Source organism: Eleutherodactylus coqui, chromosome 6 (genome assembly GCF_035609145.1).
Source record: "Eleutherodactylus coqui strain aEleCoq1 chromosome 6, aEleCoq1.hap1, whole genome shotgun sequence".
In the NCBI taxonomy this organism is placed as follows: Eukaryota; Metazoa; Chordata; class Amphibia; order Anura; family Eleutherodactylidae; genus Eleutherodactylus; species Eleutherodactylus coqui.
Genome location: NC_089842.1, coordinates 42,119,083 through 42,136,535, shown reverse-complemented (window position 1 = coordinate 42,136,535; position 17,453 = coordinate 42,119,083). Strand labels below are relative to the sequence as shown.

The window sequence follows — 17,453 nt, the reverse complement described above, 5'->3', positions numbered from 1 at the left end:
TTCTATATAAATACTTTATTATCACTACATACATGTAACATATATAAAAAATAGACATTAACTGTACATATTAGAGGCTCGTCTCCACATGGTGGGGTGCAGGGTCCTGGCCGTCTCACCTGGACATCCTCCTGTTATACTGGATTCCAAGGACTTTGTCTTTGGCATTCACTGCAGAGGAAGACACAGACGTCAGATATCAGTTACCTTGCGGAGCAGCGCTGGAGGCACAATGGCCGCCCTGCAGTTCTACGTTTTATTTAAATGTTGTCTTAATTACTGGTTGCTGCACTAAGTATTTAATCTTCAACTCAAGAAACATTGTTTACTAGTAAATAAAACCGGAGGAGGCCTGCAGAGACTTACAGGAGCTTAATGAAAAATCTCCAACTTTCTAATATTTTCTCACGATTTTTAAGATATGCGCTTGTTGTCAGGGAATGGAAACGTTCCTGCCTATATCCAGAGGCCGAAAGTGTGTACAGACCTAATATTTCTTACAACCTAAAGCCTCATTCACACGGACGATACGTTTTTACTCATGGGAGAAAATGAGGGATAGCCGCAATTCAGCCCGAGATTAATTCGCGTTTTCTCATCCATTCACAAGGGCGCATTGCATGAAAATATGCTGCACCGCGGAATTCCGTTGGTCGGCAGAAATCCTTGGAATAACTTCTATTGCTTTAATAGAGCCAGCTGCCTTCTTTTCTGAGCGCTGGATGCAGGTAAACTCTCTCCCTCTCTATGGGAGCCTCGCTCATCTCGAGTAGCTGCCTTCTCCTCTGAAGGGGGGGCATTGGGGAGAGCAGAGGGCAGCGCGTGGGGGGGGGGGGAGAGTGAGAGAGAGAGATCTCTCTCTCGCGCCTGTTACTCCCCGCCGCTCGCTCCCGCCGCCCTCCCAAGCACGCTCAGAGGAGAAGGCAGTTACTTGAGATGAGCGAGGCTCACTCAAGTAATTGACCTTACCGAGCGTGCTCGCTCAGCTCTAATCAAGACCTATCTTTTGACGCAGCATGAAAAATCGGTGATGCTTATCTAGCCGTGTAAAAACGCTCATGTAAATGAGGCCTAAGGTTTGCTATATATGCATTTAGTATAGACAACCCCAAATAGACTGGAGTCAAAATGATACTTTTTACCTGCACTGATACATTGTAACAAATTATGAGCACAGGGTAGAAATTTTTGCTGCTGATGAGTTTAGCTAAAAGAGGATTGTCTAGACTAAATACACTGTAAAGGCTTATCCACACGGCTGTTGGCGTTTTTACGTGTGCCCGCCGGTTTAGATGGCCCGAGCCCGGCGCATATACCTCCCTTCTCTGGCCGCTGTCATAGGCTCTCATAGGAGCCTATGCAGCCGGCGGCGGCGTAAAAGCGTTCTGACTGAAATGCACTATCTTGGCCGGCAGGGCACTTTTACACCGTGGAAATACACCCCTGTGCACTGATGCATTGTAAACCAATACATCAGCCGGGCAGAGTATATCAGCCGGGCATGAAACCCCAGCTGATCTACACCCGTGTGAATCCAGCATAAGGCCTCATGTCCATGGGCAGGTCGGATTCCGCATGCGGGAGCCTGCAGCGCAATCTGACCCTACCCGCAGCTGAGGACCCTGCATACCTGTGCGAGCAGGCGGCGGCACCCCTGCAGACCTCTGTGCTTCCGGGTTTACTGCAATGTGTATAGTCCGCAAGGCTCGCCGTCAGACATGCGCAGCACAGATTTTTTTTTAAACATGTCCTGCTTTGCCACACAGTGTCAGCTGCAGACGGGCCGCACATCGGACAGCTTTCATTAACTTCAATGCAAGAGGTCCGTGTGGGAACCGCACTAAAATGGAGCATGTTGCGATTTGTTTTCCGGACCAAAAGGTCCGCAAAACAAATGCACATGTTTTAATTTATTTGCGGACGCCCATGCTTCCCTTTGGGCGGCTTGATCACATCTGCCCGTGGACATTGGGCCTAAAGCTAAATTCACACAAGTGAGCAGGATATTGGGCCAACAAACTTGGCCCCACTTTGCGCTTGCCAAAGTGCGTTTTTCACGTGGATGCGACGCGTCTTTCATTCAAAAATGCCTCACATCACTTTTGTGAAAGGTTTGTGTTTCACACGTTTCAGAGGATCGCAAGTGTTTCCCATTGATTTCAATGGGAAACCGCATCGAACTCGTACGCACATTGCATAGCATGCGAGTGCCATGTGATGTCTTTAAAGGTGCCATTAAAAACAATGGGCGAGGCATTCCGAGGGAACGCCAAAAAATAAAACATGTGACTGGATTTCCTCTTAAATAAGTCCATGCAAAAGAATAAATCTCATATTTGACCGTCTCGCAACGCACAAAACTCGCATGAGATTCTCCCCAGTGTCAATGTAGTCTGAGGGTTGTTTGATATCTGTGCTGGAACCTTCAGTCACAAAATACCGGAAGACATAGCGATGCACGCAGCTCATTTACTTCTGGTAAATCGCTGGACAGCTGAGCGGGAACTGAATGGACAGCCATTGTGGTCAATGGGGTCTGTTCAGTGCTGTTCGGTTCCGTCATAAGACGGATCCGTTAGGCCAGGGGAATCCCCTTTCCTGCTTCCCCAACAGAGTAGAAAAACGGAACCCCTAACGCCTATGTGAAAGCAGCCTAACAAACACTCTGTGAGAAGTGTTACATAAGGATAGGTGTTTAGCCTTTGAGGAAAAAAAAATACTTATCCACTGACAGCAAGCAGAGATCTTGAAAATAGTGAGAAATTGAAACAAAGTATGTTAGAAAGTTGTAGAAATATCTAAGGATATGATGACTAAAGGGGTTTTACCAAGAAAATGTTTTATCACCTATGCACAGGATAAGTGCTAAAGTCTGGTCGGTGGGGGACTCACTGCTCAGACCCCCATCTGATTCCAAGTACCTCTCTCCTCTTCACTCCCCATAGTGAGGAAGAGATTGATTAAAGCGGTGGTGGCGCATGCACGATCCCTTCATTTTCAGTGGGACTGCTAGAGATAGCTAAGCATTTTGGCCATTTCCGTCAGCTCCATTGAAATGAATGGAGTGGTGCTGCACATGTGTGACCACTGCTCCACTCAATCGCACATCACTGTGGGTGTTGCAACAAGCCTAACAGTGGCAGAAAAGGGGGACACGAAACCCCTGTTCTCAAGGAGCAGTAAGACCTCCACCGATCAGACTTTTATCACCTACCCTGTAGCTTGGTGCTAAAAGTTGTTCTTGGTACAACCCCTTTAATTTTTATTAATCAGACATGTAAATGATGAATTCTCTATTTTGGCGCATTACTGGCTCGGGAAAAGATCGCATCTTAATAGAACCAATGGTTTCCTATAGAACGGCTCAGATGAATGAATTTTGAAAATGCTAAATTGTCGCACCAATCAAAGATAGCACTTGCGATTGTAAAGTTCGCATCTAAGGTCCGTGGTGCGAGAAGAAATAGGACCTGACCTATCTTTGGCGCGTGCTTTCCATAGGCTCCTATGGGAGCTAGAAAACACGCACCACGGATCGTGTGAACGGGCTAATTTAAATAGCTGGAATTAACCCGTTAACGCGATCTTTGGTGCAGTATAGCCGTAATCTTTTCCCGTGCCTATACTGTGCTAAAACAGCGCTCGTGTGAACGAGGCCTTAGGCTTCTTTCCCACGAGTGTGTCAGCCGCAGTGAAAATGGCTGGCTGATATACGCTGTGAACTGATGCATTGGATTCCAATGCATCAGATCACATGGCTGTATTCCTGAGACATAAAAGTGACCGGCCAGCTCAATATAGCTCCGGGCGTTTTAACGTCGGGCTCAAAAGATAGTCCTGGAACTATCTTTTGGCTGGAATACGTCGGCCGCTGCATGGACTTCTATGGGAGCCCATGGCAGCGGCTGCGTGGCTGATAAATTCCCTCCCTCAGCTCACCTGTCCTCTCCTCCCCGCTCGTTCTTTGCAATGGGAGGGGGCAGGACGGGGGCGCAGCTAAGCGCCATCCCATCCCACCTCCTCCCGTGAAGGGAGAGGGCGGGAGCTTAGCTCGCAAAAAATGGACAAAAGTAGAGTATGCTGCGTTTTTAAAACATAGTGATGACAAATACGGCCATGTGAACCGATACCTAGATTTACATTAACTCTGTATTACGGTCTGCAAAACACGGACCAAATAAGGAGCAAAAGTACGCTCATATGAAAGTGGAATTAAGTTAGGTTTCCATGCAAAGTTAACCGCATGCGGCCAGAACCCTGTTCAACCGCGGCGGCTAGTAATGCTGCCCTTCCACCGGCAGTCATGTGGCGGCCATATGTGGTTAACGCAACGTGGAACGTCTCTGCTTTTCTAATGCTAAAGATATGGCGCCAGTAGCTAGAATTTGCTCCTGACCTGGCACAGTGGTGGCGGCGGTGGCATTCCGGTTCTGACTTGACGTCTCCTCGTTGTTAGATCTGGACTTCGTGCTCTCCAGCGTCTGATCCGATGCTTCATTTTCTGGACAACATATACAAGAAAAGAGACTCTAAGTCACCGAGTTACGGTAAAGTTCATAACTTCATCACAGAACATTTGGCTTCGTTATAGACACTAAAAGGCCACAAAACCTGCCGGCCACAAAGCTTGTGGGTAATTCACGGAGCCGGGGATACCTTGTCATCAACCTATTGTGTACAGCAGCCTAAAGAATGGCGAGCAGCAGGTGTGCGCAGAGCGCGCCGCACAGACGCAGCCAGGCCATAGAATTCCCAGCTGCAGCCCCGACTTCACGTCTCATTCATTTCCACAAACTCGATTCATTTGCTGATTGTGTCGGGTTGATGGATTAAATCGAAAGTTTTGTTCTTTAAAAGGTGGAAATATAAACAGGCCTCGTCCATTAATTAATTAGAATCCCATTAGTGGAAGCGGGTGCTGGATGATGCTGCTCTACATGGCTCATTACTCCACCTCAGCCCGAGATATGGTGGGGCTTTAAATGAGCAATTCTCAAGGAGACAGTTCATAAGTTTTAAATTAAAGGGCAGAAAATACGTCCTTGAATATTAACGGGATACCGCTAAGAGGCGGACAGCGCTGGGAGATAACAATTAGTGCAGCTGAGTGATCTCAGTCATGCAGGAGCAATTTGTACAGAGTGTGGATTGTAATCATGTTAACAAGCAGTAAATAAACAGTAATAAACAGTAAATACAAATACTAATCAAAATGTAAAAATATAACAAAAAATGATATCTAACCATCTGGGGATTATTTGGGTATTGTTAATATTATTATTTTTTATATTATGATCCTAAGAAAATAAAAAAATCTTTAAAAACAAACATTAATATTCACATTTATATATTTATTGATAGATAGAAAAATGTTACTAATATATTCATTTTAAAAGTTGTTTTATTTTCTAATGATCATAATAGAAAAAACAATAATATTATTACTAATAATCAAATAATCCCACTGATAAATCTTCCTGGCATCCTACATCTTTATTTTATAAGGATACATGTGGACTATAAGAGAAAGCCTTTTTTTAAGGGATTCTGCCATGAGACACAACCCCTTTGAGAATGTGGGGTTAGGGTGATCAGCTGATCGCCCCAAGTCCTGTTCTTGGCACCCCAACAAATAGCTGATTTTTCCAGGGGAAGTCAGACGAGCCCGACAAACATTGTAGGGAAAGAGCTAGTTCACAGGAGTGTATGTGTGTTTGCGCTCGCCTCAACTCTGGATTTTTGCAAAAAAAACAATGCTTTTTTTGTGTGGCGTATTTCACTGTACTTTTTCCGTCCGCAGGGCATGTTCATTTGTACGCGGCAAACAAGACTCACCGCCTGAAATGACCAATTGGTTCCAGATGTGTTCTTTTTTCCAGCAGAATTACGCAGCATATCAGGCATCTCCTTGCATATTGCGCGTACATTTGCGCAATTCCCATTGACTTCTATAGGGACATTTGGTGCGCAAATACATGCGCCAATATGCCCGTGTAAAGGAGCCCGAAATGTAGCATTGTATTCACAGGAATGGCCATCCTGTAATAACAGGACGGCAGAAAATCCATCAGGGTGAAAGCTGGTTTTAGGTAATTTTACACAGACCAACAAGAACCGATTACGGACAACTAATGACCCATGTAAAGATGGGAACCAACAGGGCGAGTGAGCAGCTCACCTACAAATCAAGCGACTATAGGCCGATGTTAACAGGCAGTCCTTCATCTGTGAACGACTACCTGTTTACTCTGAATGGAGGCCGGCGTCAGGAAGAGATCTCCCGCGCGCTCCGACTCTATTCAGTGAGCGATTATCATTCCTGTGTGAAGGCACAGGAGGGATGATCGCTGTAAGACTGTCGGACGCTTAAATGCCTGACAGTCGTCCTGCTAAAAGTACTGTTACTTGCCAACTGTCTTCAGAGGAGGGTCCGCAATTAGGGGACCCCACTTTGTGACGCTCATATGTCATCTTGGCACAACCCTTTAAGACCACTTGCATAAGTGTATTTCTACGCCTTATTTGGTCTGTATCTTACTATAATACGGAGCTAAATACAGTAATGGTGTAAATATGTATCCATTCCCATGGCCATGTTTTATAAATGCAGCATGCGCTACTATTTTCTGTTTTCACCTCTGTATTTGCATCCATTAGTATTATTTTGTTGGGCAAATACGGATCTGTATTTACACAGGATAAGATAAAACCAATTACAGCATAAAAAAAAAAAAATGCAGCGATATCGTGATTGCAAGTGTGAAGGCCCCTAGAAGCAATGCTCTGGTCTCAGGACAATATTTTGTCCAGGGACTGGAAGCAAGACTTTTATTATAGTCGGTTGGTCTTCTGTGCAGTAGTCCCTCTGATCCACCAAGCCCTGTTTTTGGTAATCCATGATGGTTGCCGCAATCTTCCAACTACCTAATCCTCACAGCGCATTGGTTGTGTAAGCCTATTGATGCACCCTACCTGGTTTCTAATTGGCCAGCACTTCTCACGTGATCAGCGCTGGTCAATCAGAGAACAGCACGCAGTGTGTATTAGGTAGTTAGAAGATAGCTGCAGCCATCTCAGATGACTGAAAATGCTGGCCGAAATTGTCGGATCAGAGAGACCACGGCACAGAAGACCAACTGCAGGTAATATAACCCCCCTCTGATCATGGGACAAAATTTTGCCCGTGGATCAGAGGGTCTCTTTAAGGCCTCGTCTATATAGTCCCTACAGTTCTTTACTACGGCCGTGTCGTACAGTACGGTGCAGAACACTTCGGATATACAGCATCCGATGACATGTGCAGCAATTTAATTGCTCTCGGATTTCATATGAAAAAGCCCCCATAGTGGCAGTATGAAATTAAAGATGTATAGGGGTACATCATGGCCCATGGACTTTTATGGTTGACGTACAGAGAATCTCGTGTGAGTTTTTTGGATTTCGTGACACACAAATCTTGCATTAATATGAACCAAATTCTTTTGAATGGGGTCATACACCGGAGAGATGCGGTGTTGGGGCAAATCGTTGTGTGTTCTATCTTTTCACATTCCTCCGACTGCATCGGCCAATGTTTCCAATGGGACAGTAAAACACATCATACGGCATGCGATGTGCACATGAGTGTGATGTGAGGTTTCCCTTTGAAAACACTTGCTGATCCTGAACGGTGCGCTGGAGGATCTCTGCTTTACTGAAGTGATTGACAGAAAAATGCCTTGCATCGGCATGAAAACGCACGCTGATGGACGAAATATTGGGACGGGTTTCTCAGTCTGATATGGCAATCATCCGTGTGCAGGCAGACAAAGGCTCAATCTCAAGTTCGACTTTTTAATGGCGCTGTTGCTATCATTGCTAATACCCATGCTGTAGGTTCCCCTAACAATAAGACCGGTGTCATATGGGCAGATTTCCACATGCAAAATTTGCACGCACGATACGCAGAAAAGAGAACCTATTGATTCAATGCGTTCGTTCACACGCACATGTCGATCGAGCAAATAAAAACGCAGCATGCTCTATTTTCCTGCACATTTAAGCACCACAAATCCCTATAGAAGTCAATGGGGATGCGCAAATGCGTGCAAAATACGCTAGGAGATGTGTGAAACGCTGTGGAATTGCGCAGGACAAGAACACATCTGGAACTCATTAGACTAAATAGCTATTTCAATCGGTGTGTATTTTCATTGCCGTGTGCATATGCACTTGAAAAATGTAGAGTAAAGCTGCGTGCGCAAAAAAGCATCATTCGTTCCATACAAACGCTATGCTAATGCTGTGCAAATACGCATACGCTCGTGTGACGCTGGCCTAAGAAGGGCTATGAGATCCATGAGTGTCACATGTGTACTACGCTGCAGCTCCAGGTGTCTCTTACCTTTCTTCCAGGAGTAATGGGCCTTTCTGAGCTTTAACAGGAGAAGGTGCACAATGACCAGCAAGACACAAAGCATGGCGGACACCAGGACCAGGATGAGGGTACGGTAAGACTTCCTTGCTGAAGATACATCTAAAAAACAAGGGTACACAAGTGTCAGTGCCCATGATACCTGGAGGAGGGAAGGGGAAGTCCTCTAAGACTTCATTATTACACAATGGCAAAACTGACCTATCATGGTCAGAACTTCATGCAGGTCACTGAAATTTCCCCCAACCTACGCTCCCTGGCATTTAGGCCACCTACCGTGGTTTGTGGTGTCATTAGAGGCTCTGGTTGTAGTGTCATCAGTGACCAGTGAGGAGTTTTTCTCAGAGAATGAAGTAAATGTCACAGCTTCTAAAAAAAAAGCAGTCTTTAAAACAAGAACTAATATGGAGAACATATGGCAAAAATCTGAGCCCCCACCCACCCCAGCGAACAGATCACTGCTCCCCACTAGATCAGTAAAATTACTCCTAAAATACTCTGTGCTGCTGGGTACCCGGCTCCACTTGTTTCCCCTCCTCACATCAACACATTGCTTCAGGCTGTATTTATACGAACAAGTGCGATAAAGGTCCAAAAACTCGGACTGATATCGCACTCTTAGGGCTTCTTCGCACAACCGTTTTTGCGGGGCATTTGTGCACACAACGGGAGAATAGAACCCACAGATTGTAATGGGATCATTTCCACAAGCGTGTTTTGCGTATGAGAGGTGCGCAAAAACGCAAGGTAAAAGAGCCCATCTAGATCTCATTAGGGTAATTAGGCTTTTAATCCATGAAAAGGGTGTGTCACGCACGTGTCAACTGGCCCTGCGTGCGCAAAAAGTACAGTAATATGTGCAGATACGCACACAAATGTACCTCATCCAACCTTGCTCATGTGCAAATGCATTGTGCTGCGGTAAGCATTTTTGCACTTACGCTCATGTGAAGCCGCCCTTAAACCTGAAATTCACTACGCAACTTGCGTTTTTGGTGCGTTGCTTTTTTAACATTAGAAAGTCCCATTGACAATTGGAAAAAAAAACGCAGCGCATTTGCAGCGGGAAAAAAACGCTAGTGGGTAGTCACCCTAAATGTGCATTCACACGGGCAAGCAAGTGGTGGGAGTTTTTGTGCGAGACGTACAAATTGCACAGCTCACGCATGGGGTCTCTGCGTACTGTGAATGTGAGTCGCGGTCCGAGAATGTTGGGCGCGACTCACTGTCGCCCATGTGAATACATACTAAATATGGCCTCACTAACAGCAAGGCCGAATTTACATGCGTGAGAAAAACATACAAATTCTGCGCAATTGCAATGGGTTAATTTACATGAGCAATTTTTCAGTCGCAACGGTAGAGGTCTACTTCAGGTGTGCAATGTGCACATGCGTACGTGGAGGTATGTGCAAATAGTGCCTGCGTAAATACGCACAGTTTTGCACAGGCAGGCGTGCAAAGTACACTCATTGCGCAGGAGCGAGTGTATTTTTCTATATGCTCATGTTTCTCTGCCCTTACATGAATTTCCTTTGGATCTATCACTGCTGAAGTACTCTGTGCTGATGTGACTGTTACTAATCTGATTGGCCATAGTTTTTGTAGTCTCTGGATTATCAGGGTGATGACGAATATGTCTTCTCAAACCCAGTCCCCTCTGTGTCCGCAGTGTAGGGGGGCTGTGTCCTGTATAAGGGGACATTCATTACCTGTGGTTACAATTCCATCAGCTCCGGCTGTTGTGTTTCTCTCTTTGTTTCTTGGAGCTGTGAAGTTTCCTAAAAAATGATACATAAAGTTATAAGATTGTGACTGTCGGTAAATGTCAGAAAATCCTCCATCAATGAAGTTATTTTACCGATGGATGAAGCTTTATTGGTTCCACTTGTTGGGTTTACATCAGTTGTATCTGGAGTTGACATGGATGGTCCTTCTGCTAAAAAAATAAAAATAGCAAAAACTATTAAATATTTTTTTAAAAGTAATAAACACAAGCAAACTTTGAAGCCGAAGATATCAGTAAGAAGATAGAGTAGAAGTAAACAAGGCCCATAGAGAGCCTGCAGATGAACAAGAAGAAGCACACCTGGAAAGGATACATTCATGAGGGATACTTGGGAGTCCGGTGAGATTATTACTATGAGGAGCGATTGAAATCTAGGATATAATGTCTGCTAATGTTGGATGTTCAGGTTTAAATTGCAGGAGAGAGTTCATGGTAGAAGAGTGGAAAGGCCCCTGAGAGGTCCTGGAGGAAGATGTGAGGAGGAAGTAGGAGAAGGAGATCATGTGTGAAATAAGAGGATGAAGAAGAAAAGGAAGAGCAGCCAGTGGAAGAGGAAAAGGAGCAAGAGGAGAGATGTAGATGTACAGCAGAGGAGAAGAGAAGGAGGAAAAGAGGAAGAGCAGAAGGTGAAGAAGAGAGGAAAAGTGCAAGAGGAGAGATGATGGATGTACAGCAGAGAAGGAGAAGAAAGAGAAAATAAGAGCAGGAGGAGTGGAGAAGGAGCAGAAGGAGAAGAAGAATAGCTAGAGGAGAGGTGATGGAAATGAAGAGAAGGAGCAAGGAGAGCAGAAGTAATAGAGGAGCAGGAAGAGTTGAAGAAGAGGAGGATAAGCAGAAGGAGAAGAGAAACAGCAGAAGTAGAGGAGGATGAACAGAATGGCAAAAGGAAGAGCAGAAGGAGAGAAGGAGGAGGTGCAAGAGGAGAGATGGTGGATGTACAGCAGAGAAGGAGCAGAAAAAGAAGAGAAGAGGATGAGCAGGAGGAGAGGAGCAAGTGTAGGAGGAAAGGATAAAGAGCAGAAGGTGAGGAGGAGTAAGAAGAGAGGAGGAAGAGTAGAAAGAGAAAATAAGAGCAGGGGGAGTGAAGAAAGAGCAGAAGGAGGAGAAGAAAAGCAAGAGGAGAGGTGATAGAAATGCAGAGAAGGAACAAGAAGAGAGGAAGAGCAGAAGTAAAAGAGGAGCAGGAACAGAGGAGGAAGAGTTGGAGAAAAGGACGAGCAGAAGAAGAAGAGAAAGAACAGAAGTAGAGGAGGATGAACAGAATCGTAAAAGGAAGAGCAAAAGGTGAGGGGGAGCAGAAGGAGAGAAGGAGGAGGTGCAAGAGGAGAGGAGGAAGAGCAGAAAGAGAAAATAGGAGCAGGAAGAGTGGAGAAAGAGCAGAAGCAGAAGAAGAATAGCTAGAGGAGGGGGCAGGAGGATAGGTTCATAGTAATCACATTCTGATGGTTAACTTAATGCTATTACATCACCTCTGGTTTCATCTTCTCTCTTTCTTCCAGACGTCTTCACATCTGGTGTGTATTTCTCTGTAGACGCAGTTGTTGTTGCAGCATCTACAATACAACAATTACATGAATATTTAACATGTAACGAATGATTACAGCATTTGCCGATCATTAAAATCTAATCCCTCTCCTGCAGCTGTAAATGTGTAAATGTTGTAATCTGCAGATTTGGGTTTTTTTCTTTGCGGTGCTGTTTTTTTCCTGAATTTACTGTATTACACTAGATGGATATTTTTGTCGACTAAGGAGGTTCTGAATATCTACAGAGATCCGGCAGGCAAGGAACTCCACAGGCTGCTTGGGGGTGAGGAAGATAACATTGTCCACTAATGACATATATCACAAAGTTTCATCTACTCACAGTAGTTAGAATTTCCTTGGTCCCATAATATTGCCTAGTTTGTAATGGAAACCATCAGCAAGCCTGTCGCAAGACACTTCCTTAAACTGAGATACCTTCCTCAGCTTAGCTATGTCTGATAATGCAGAGGGGTGAAGTAAATGTTTCCTACAACAGATTGTTCAGAATGCACATCAGAAGATTAAGCTCTGCGCAGACACTGAACAAGCAGAGAATGCTAGAAAACCAGCTTAGCTGGCAGAATTGTGATTGCAGCTCTGCATGTGACTGGCAATTTCGCAGGACGTCCTTAACACCACGACAGAAAGCTTCTATACTGCCAAATTTAAACTTGCGGTTTTGAAGTAAAGACGTGCGGATTCTAACAGTTGCGGAATTCAAGCGCCATAAGGATAACATTGTGACTAATTCGGTCCTGTGTGAACGGTCCCTAATGGGTACAAGGAAGTTATGCGAATATTTGGCGAGTTTAGATTTAGCTGCGCGCTGTAACATGGCAGACGTGTCTAATAATACTTAGTTATCACATTTGTGTCTCTGCTGCAGTATCAGCCGAGTCCTCGCCGGCAATAATTCCTGCTGTTCTAACGTAATGCTCGCAGCGTGCCGCTCTATGATCCGCCAAAATGACTTTCAATTAATTTACTAATTATTTGTTTCAATCGAGCAATTACTAAATGCAATCAGCCGTTTGTGGGCTGTCGTCGGGAGCGAGGCTCTTTTATCTGCCCGGTCTAGACGCATTCAAGTCCCTGTCTAGCGCATATTAAAGGTGAGGCACATGAAAGGCGGATTCTGTTTTATGACAAATTAATTTAATTGAACTTGAAGCTCTCTGAGTAAATGCAAAAGAGAATATTATGGTGGTTAAATATCCGGAAAGTACAGGAGGAGGAGAAAGAACAAGTATGGCAAACACCGAAATGTGTTGGCTGGAACCTTTGTGCCCCGAAACGCGTCTTTTTATGCTGGTCTAAGATAAGACGGCGAAGCTGAGCTAACTTCTTGTATTGAACTTTATATTTCAGTCAGCTGCACCTACACCCATCACATTTTTCTCTTCACTAACCCATCAGAATAGTCCCACCTGCCAGTGCGACGATCATAGGGTTGGCTGCACCCAAACAACTAGGTTTTTTCCACAACCCAACATCTCAATGAGAGAGAAGAATCACATCTTCTGCACGTTCCTCTACCTATTTTTTATCCAAATCCCATACTCATTCAGGTAGTTCCACTCTTATTTCTTTTTGCATCTTCCTGCCTGACAACAATGTGGCAATTCTCTGGGAATGGTCAGCAAGATGTCCAACAAGACAAGGTGGCTTGTCACAAATCCAACGCTCTTTTATCTTGGATTGAGGTAATAGGAATGTTCCAGAATTGGACTGGCTGCAAAGTCCCGACCTGAACCCAACTGAACATCTCTGGGACAAACTGGAACATCGGGTCAGGAAATATGAACAACATCCATCTTCTCTAAAATAAACTTGCCAGATTATTTGCAGGATGAATGGAGGGAAATACCAGCTGTATTAGACGTTAGTAGACTCAGACTTGTAGAGTTGGAAGGGACCTCCAGGGTCATCAGGTCCAACCCCCTGCTCAGTGAAGGATTCACTAAATCATCCCAGACAGATGTCTGTCCAGCCTTTGTTTGCCTTTGTTAGTAGAAAGTATGCCAAGGAGATATCCGATGTCATTAGGGCCAAAGGAGACCCACTAAGTATTAACACTTGGAAATAAAAACTACTTCTCATTTTAGCCCAGCTGTCCAATTTCTTTTGGTAGGATAGTGTATACTTTGGTCGAAGTAGCTGACCACTGGAGGCGCTCTCAAAAGCCACTGGGTTATCTCTGAGAGAAGCCCCTGTTTAGAGTGCACCAGTCTCCTGACAAGGTCACTTTAAGAATAGGTTGACATTTAGCGTTTCTGTTTTTCTTCCGCTGTGCAGCATCTGGGTGTTACATTTATTTGGATGACATTTTAAAGACATATTTATTATCTTGCTTGCGCCAGAATATATCTGTAAAAAAAAATAATTTGGGGGAAACTGTTTTTTGTGCCAATAATTGCTATTTTATGAAGTTCTATGCCACCTCCTTTAAATATTTTTTTAATAGGTGGGGCTTGGCAGTAGGGGGCGTGGCATCCTAAGGCCCACAGCATTTGCAATACCTTAGGAACATTTGTCTGGATGCATTTCCCCCAAAGTATTTGGAATCAGAATGGTTTCTAGGATCGGCTATATTTTCTATCCTCTAACGTGTTTTGTTGCTGATCATTGCTTGCTATTCTCATTGACTTCAATGCACAATTGTTATCGATTTTGGTTCAACCTTACACAGAAAATGAAAATTCTGCCACCGATGCTGATTGTTGTCCATTATCACCAGGCCTTTTCATCGTAGCTTCACGGACGCTATCACTGGGCCTCTTCATCGAACCTCCATGGCTGCTACCACCAGGCCTCTTCATTGTACCTCCACGGCCGCTATCACCACGCCTCTTCATCATAGTTCCATGGTGGCTATCACCAGGCCTCTTCATCATAGTTCCATGGTGGCTATCACCAGGCCTCTTCATCATAGTTCCATGGTGGCTATCACCACGCCTCTTCATCATAGTTCCATGGCGGCTATCACCAGGCCTCTTCATCGTACCTCCAAGGCTGCTATCACCAGGTCTCTTTATCGTACCTCCATGGCCGCTATCACCACGCCTCTTCATCACAGTTCCATGGCGGCTGTTGCCAGAACTCTTCATCGTACCTCCATGGCCGCTATCACCAGGCCTCTTCATCATACCTCCAAGGCTGCTATACCAGGTCTCTCCATCGTACCTCCAAGGCTGCTATCACCAGGCCTCTTCATCATACCTCCAAGGCTGCTATACCAGGTCTCTCCATCGTACCTCCATGGCCGCTATCACCAGGCCTCTTCATCATACCTCCAAGGCTGCTATACCAGGTCTCTCCATCGTACCTCCAAGGCTGCTATTACCAGGTCTCTTCATCGTACCTCCAAGGCTGCTATTACCAGGTCTCTCGTCGTACCTCCATGGCTGCTATCACTACGCCTCTTCATCGTAGCTAGAGGTGAGCGAGCACATTCGGTAAGGTGAGTTACTCGAGCGAGCCTTGCTCATCTGGAGTAACTACCTTCTCCTCCAAGCGTGCTCGGGGGGCAGCAGGGGAGAGCAAAAGGGAGCAGGGGGGAAGAGTGAGAGAGATCTCTCTCTTTCTCTCCCCCCCCCCCCCCCCCCACTGTCCCCCCGGGCAAGCTCGGAGGAGAAGGCAGTTACTCGAGAGGAGTGAGGCTCGCTTGAGCAACTCACCTTACCGAGCGTGCTCGCTCATCTCTAACCGTACCTCCATGGCTGCTATCACCCCGCCTCCTCATCGTACCTCCATGGCCGCTATCACCAGACCTCTTCATCATACCTTCACGGCCGCTATCACCACGCCTCTTCATTGTAGCTCCACGGCCGCTATCACCAGGCCTCTTCATCGTACCTCTATGGCCATTATCACCAGGCCTCTTCATCGTAGCTCCATGGCCACTATCACCAGGCCTCTTCATCGTAGCTCCATGGCCACTATCACCAGGCCTCTTCATCGTAGCTCCATGGCCGCTATCACCAGGCCTCTTCATCGTAGCTCCATGGCCACTATCACCAGGCCTCTTCATCGTACCTCTATGGCCATTATCACCAGGCCTCTTCATCGTACCTCTATGGCCATTATCACCAGGCCTCTTCATCGTAGCTCCATGGCCACTATCACCAGGCCTCTTCATTGTACCTCCACAGCCTTTACCACCGGGCCTCTTCATCATACCTCCACGGCCATTATCACCAGGCCTCTTCATCATACCTCAATCACTACTGTATAGTAAATCTGCTTTTTTTCCATTTGTTGCCTGCATCATTATTGATAATCTAAAATTTCCCTACATTTAGTTCCAGGGGAGCAGTTTGCTGGGATTTTAATAAGACCCCCTTCACATCAGAATATACGTATCTGCACATGACTGAAATGCGCAGGAAAGTACGCACATGTGAACGAACGCATTGAAATCAGTGGGTTCTATTCTCTGCATACTGTGCACGCACATTTGCCCATCTGAAGGGGGCCTAAAACCTCCTTATTGTAAGTGGCTTCTCTTACCCAGAGTGTAACCGGCATCTTGGGGGATTTTTTTTTTTAATGCATAAATTGGTCAATCTGAAATGCCAAATATATTGTGTTTTTTTTGCAGGCACTAAGCGCTCTTTTGCTATTGATTTAAGTGGCGTGGAGCGGGTTGGGTTGAGCGCAAGAGCTAGGTGTTCAGCTCTCGTTCTGCCATTGATTGCTTCCAGGTGGTTTGGGCCCCACCAGCTGGGATTAAGCACATTTGCAGAAAATGAAAGCAATTTCACTCTATAAATGTACGAGTTGACTGTGATGCCAATACCATTATCACTAATGCTGTACCCGGCTCCCTGCTCTGACCGCTGATATGTCTGCAGCTCCCTCCTGACTCCAAGAGCCAAATGACAGGGGGTTCAGCCAGGCCACAGAACTGCATTCAATATACATTAACCCATTGTGACCCAGGAGTGCAGGGAATGCGAAGCCCGTTGGCAATCGTCGCAATACTTGAACGTGACCGCCAACGTATCCAGTCATTAAAGGCTAATTCCTCATAGATTGCTCACTGCTAATCAATTATTACATTTTTGGCTTCATATCACCTGAATTGGAATTTTAACTACTCTGTAATAACTGCTGCAGTGATGTATCTAAGCCTATCATATGTGCTGCTGGTTAAGCGTAGCTAAGTCTGTCATAAGTAGTACTGCCTAATCATGCGTGATACTTTATAGTGTGCTGAAGTATGTGTGATACTATCTTCTGCAGCGATGTATCCAAGTATCATGTGTGATACTGTCTTGGAGAACCAGTTATCACAAGAACCCACAATATGTAATAGTTGGTCATTATAAGCTATTTAATACAAGATTAATCAGTTCTGTAGAATTCCAGATTTGTTGTATAATTAATCGTCGTCTTTATCCAGACAAAGTGATGTTCGCTGCTTTCTATACAAAATATTGGGCTGTTTTCTCCTGACTATACACTGCCATCTGGTGGTCATAATAGAAGCTACGGTCGACTTCACACTAAAGTAAGCGTATTTGCGCTCATTTTTGCAATGAGTTTTTTTAGAATGAAAGTTGCGTATTTTTGTGTGCAACTGTACTTGTCAACGAATCAATTGAAATCAATGGGTTCTATTTTCTGTGTATCGCTCTTGCAAAAAATTTAATGTGCAAATACGCCCGTGTGAATCCGGCCAAAGACATAACTCCACAGAGGGCGCTAGTGAAGGGAAAGAGTC

General features: G+C 45.2%; 1 protein-coding gene across 1 annotated transcript in view; it reads right to left on the bottom strand.

Annotated features, from left to right (window-relative positions):
* CRTAM (cytotoxic and regulatory T cell molecule) overlaps positions 1-17,453 on the bottom strand; it is a 33,609-nt gene continuing 16,156 nt past the window's right edge. The window contains exons 7-13 of the mRNA XM_066572669.1: positions 11,672-11,755; positions 10,275-10,352; positions 10,126-10,194; positions 8,690-8,782; positions 8,384-8,515; positions 4,397-4,501; positions 1-171 (exon numbers count right to left, since the gene is read on the bottom strand). Of these exons, the coding sequence (XP_066428766.1) occupies positions 116-171; positions 4,397-4,501; positions 8,384-8,515; positions 8,690-8,782; positions 10,126-10,194; positions 10,275-10,352; positions 11,672-11,755 (617 nt within the window). The 3' untranslated portion in view covers positions 1-115. The remainder of the gene's footprint in view (positions 172-4,396; positions 4,502-8,383; positions 8,516-8,689; positions 8,783-10,125; positions 10,195-10,274; positions 10,353-11,671; positions 11,756-17,453) is intronic.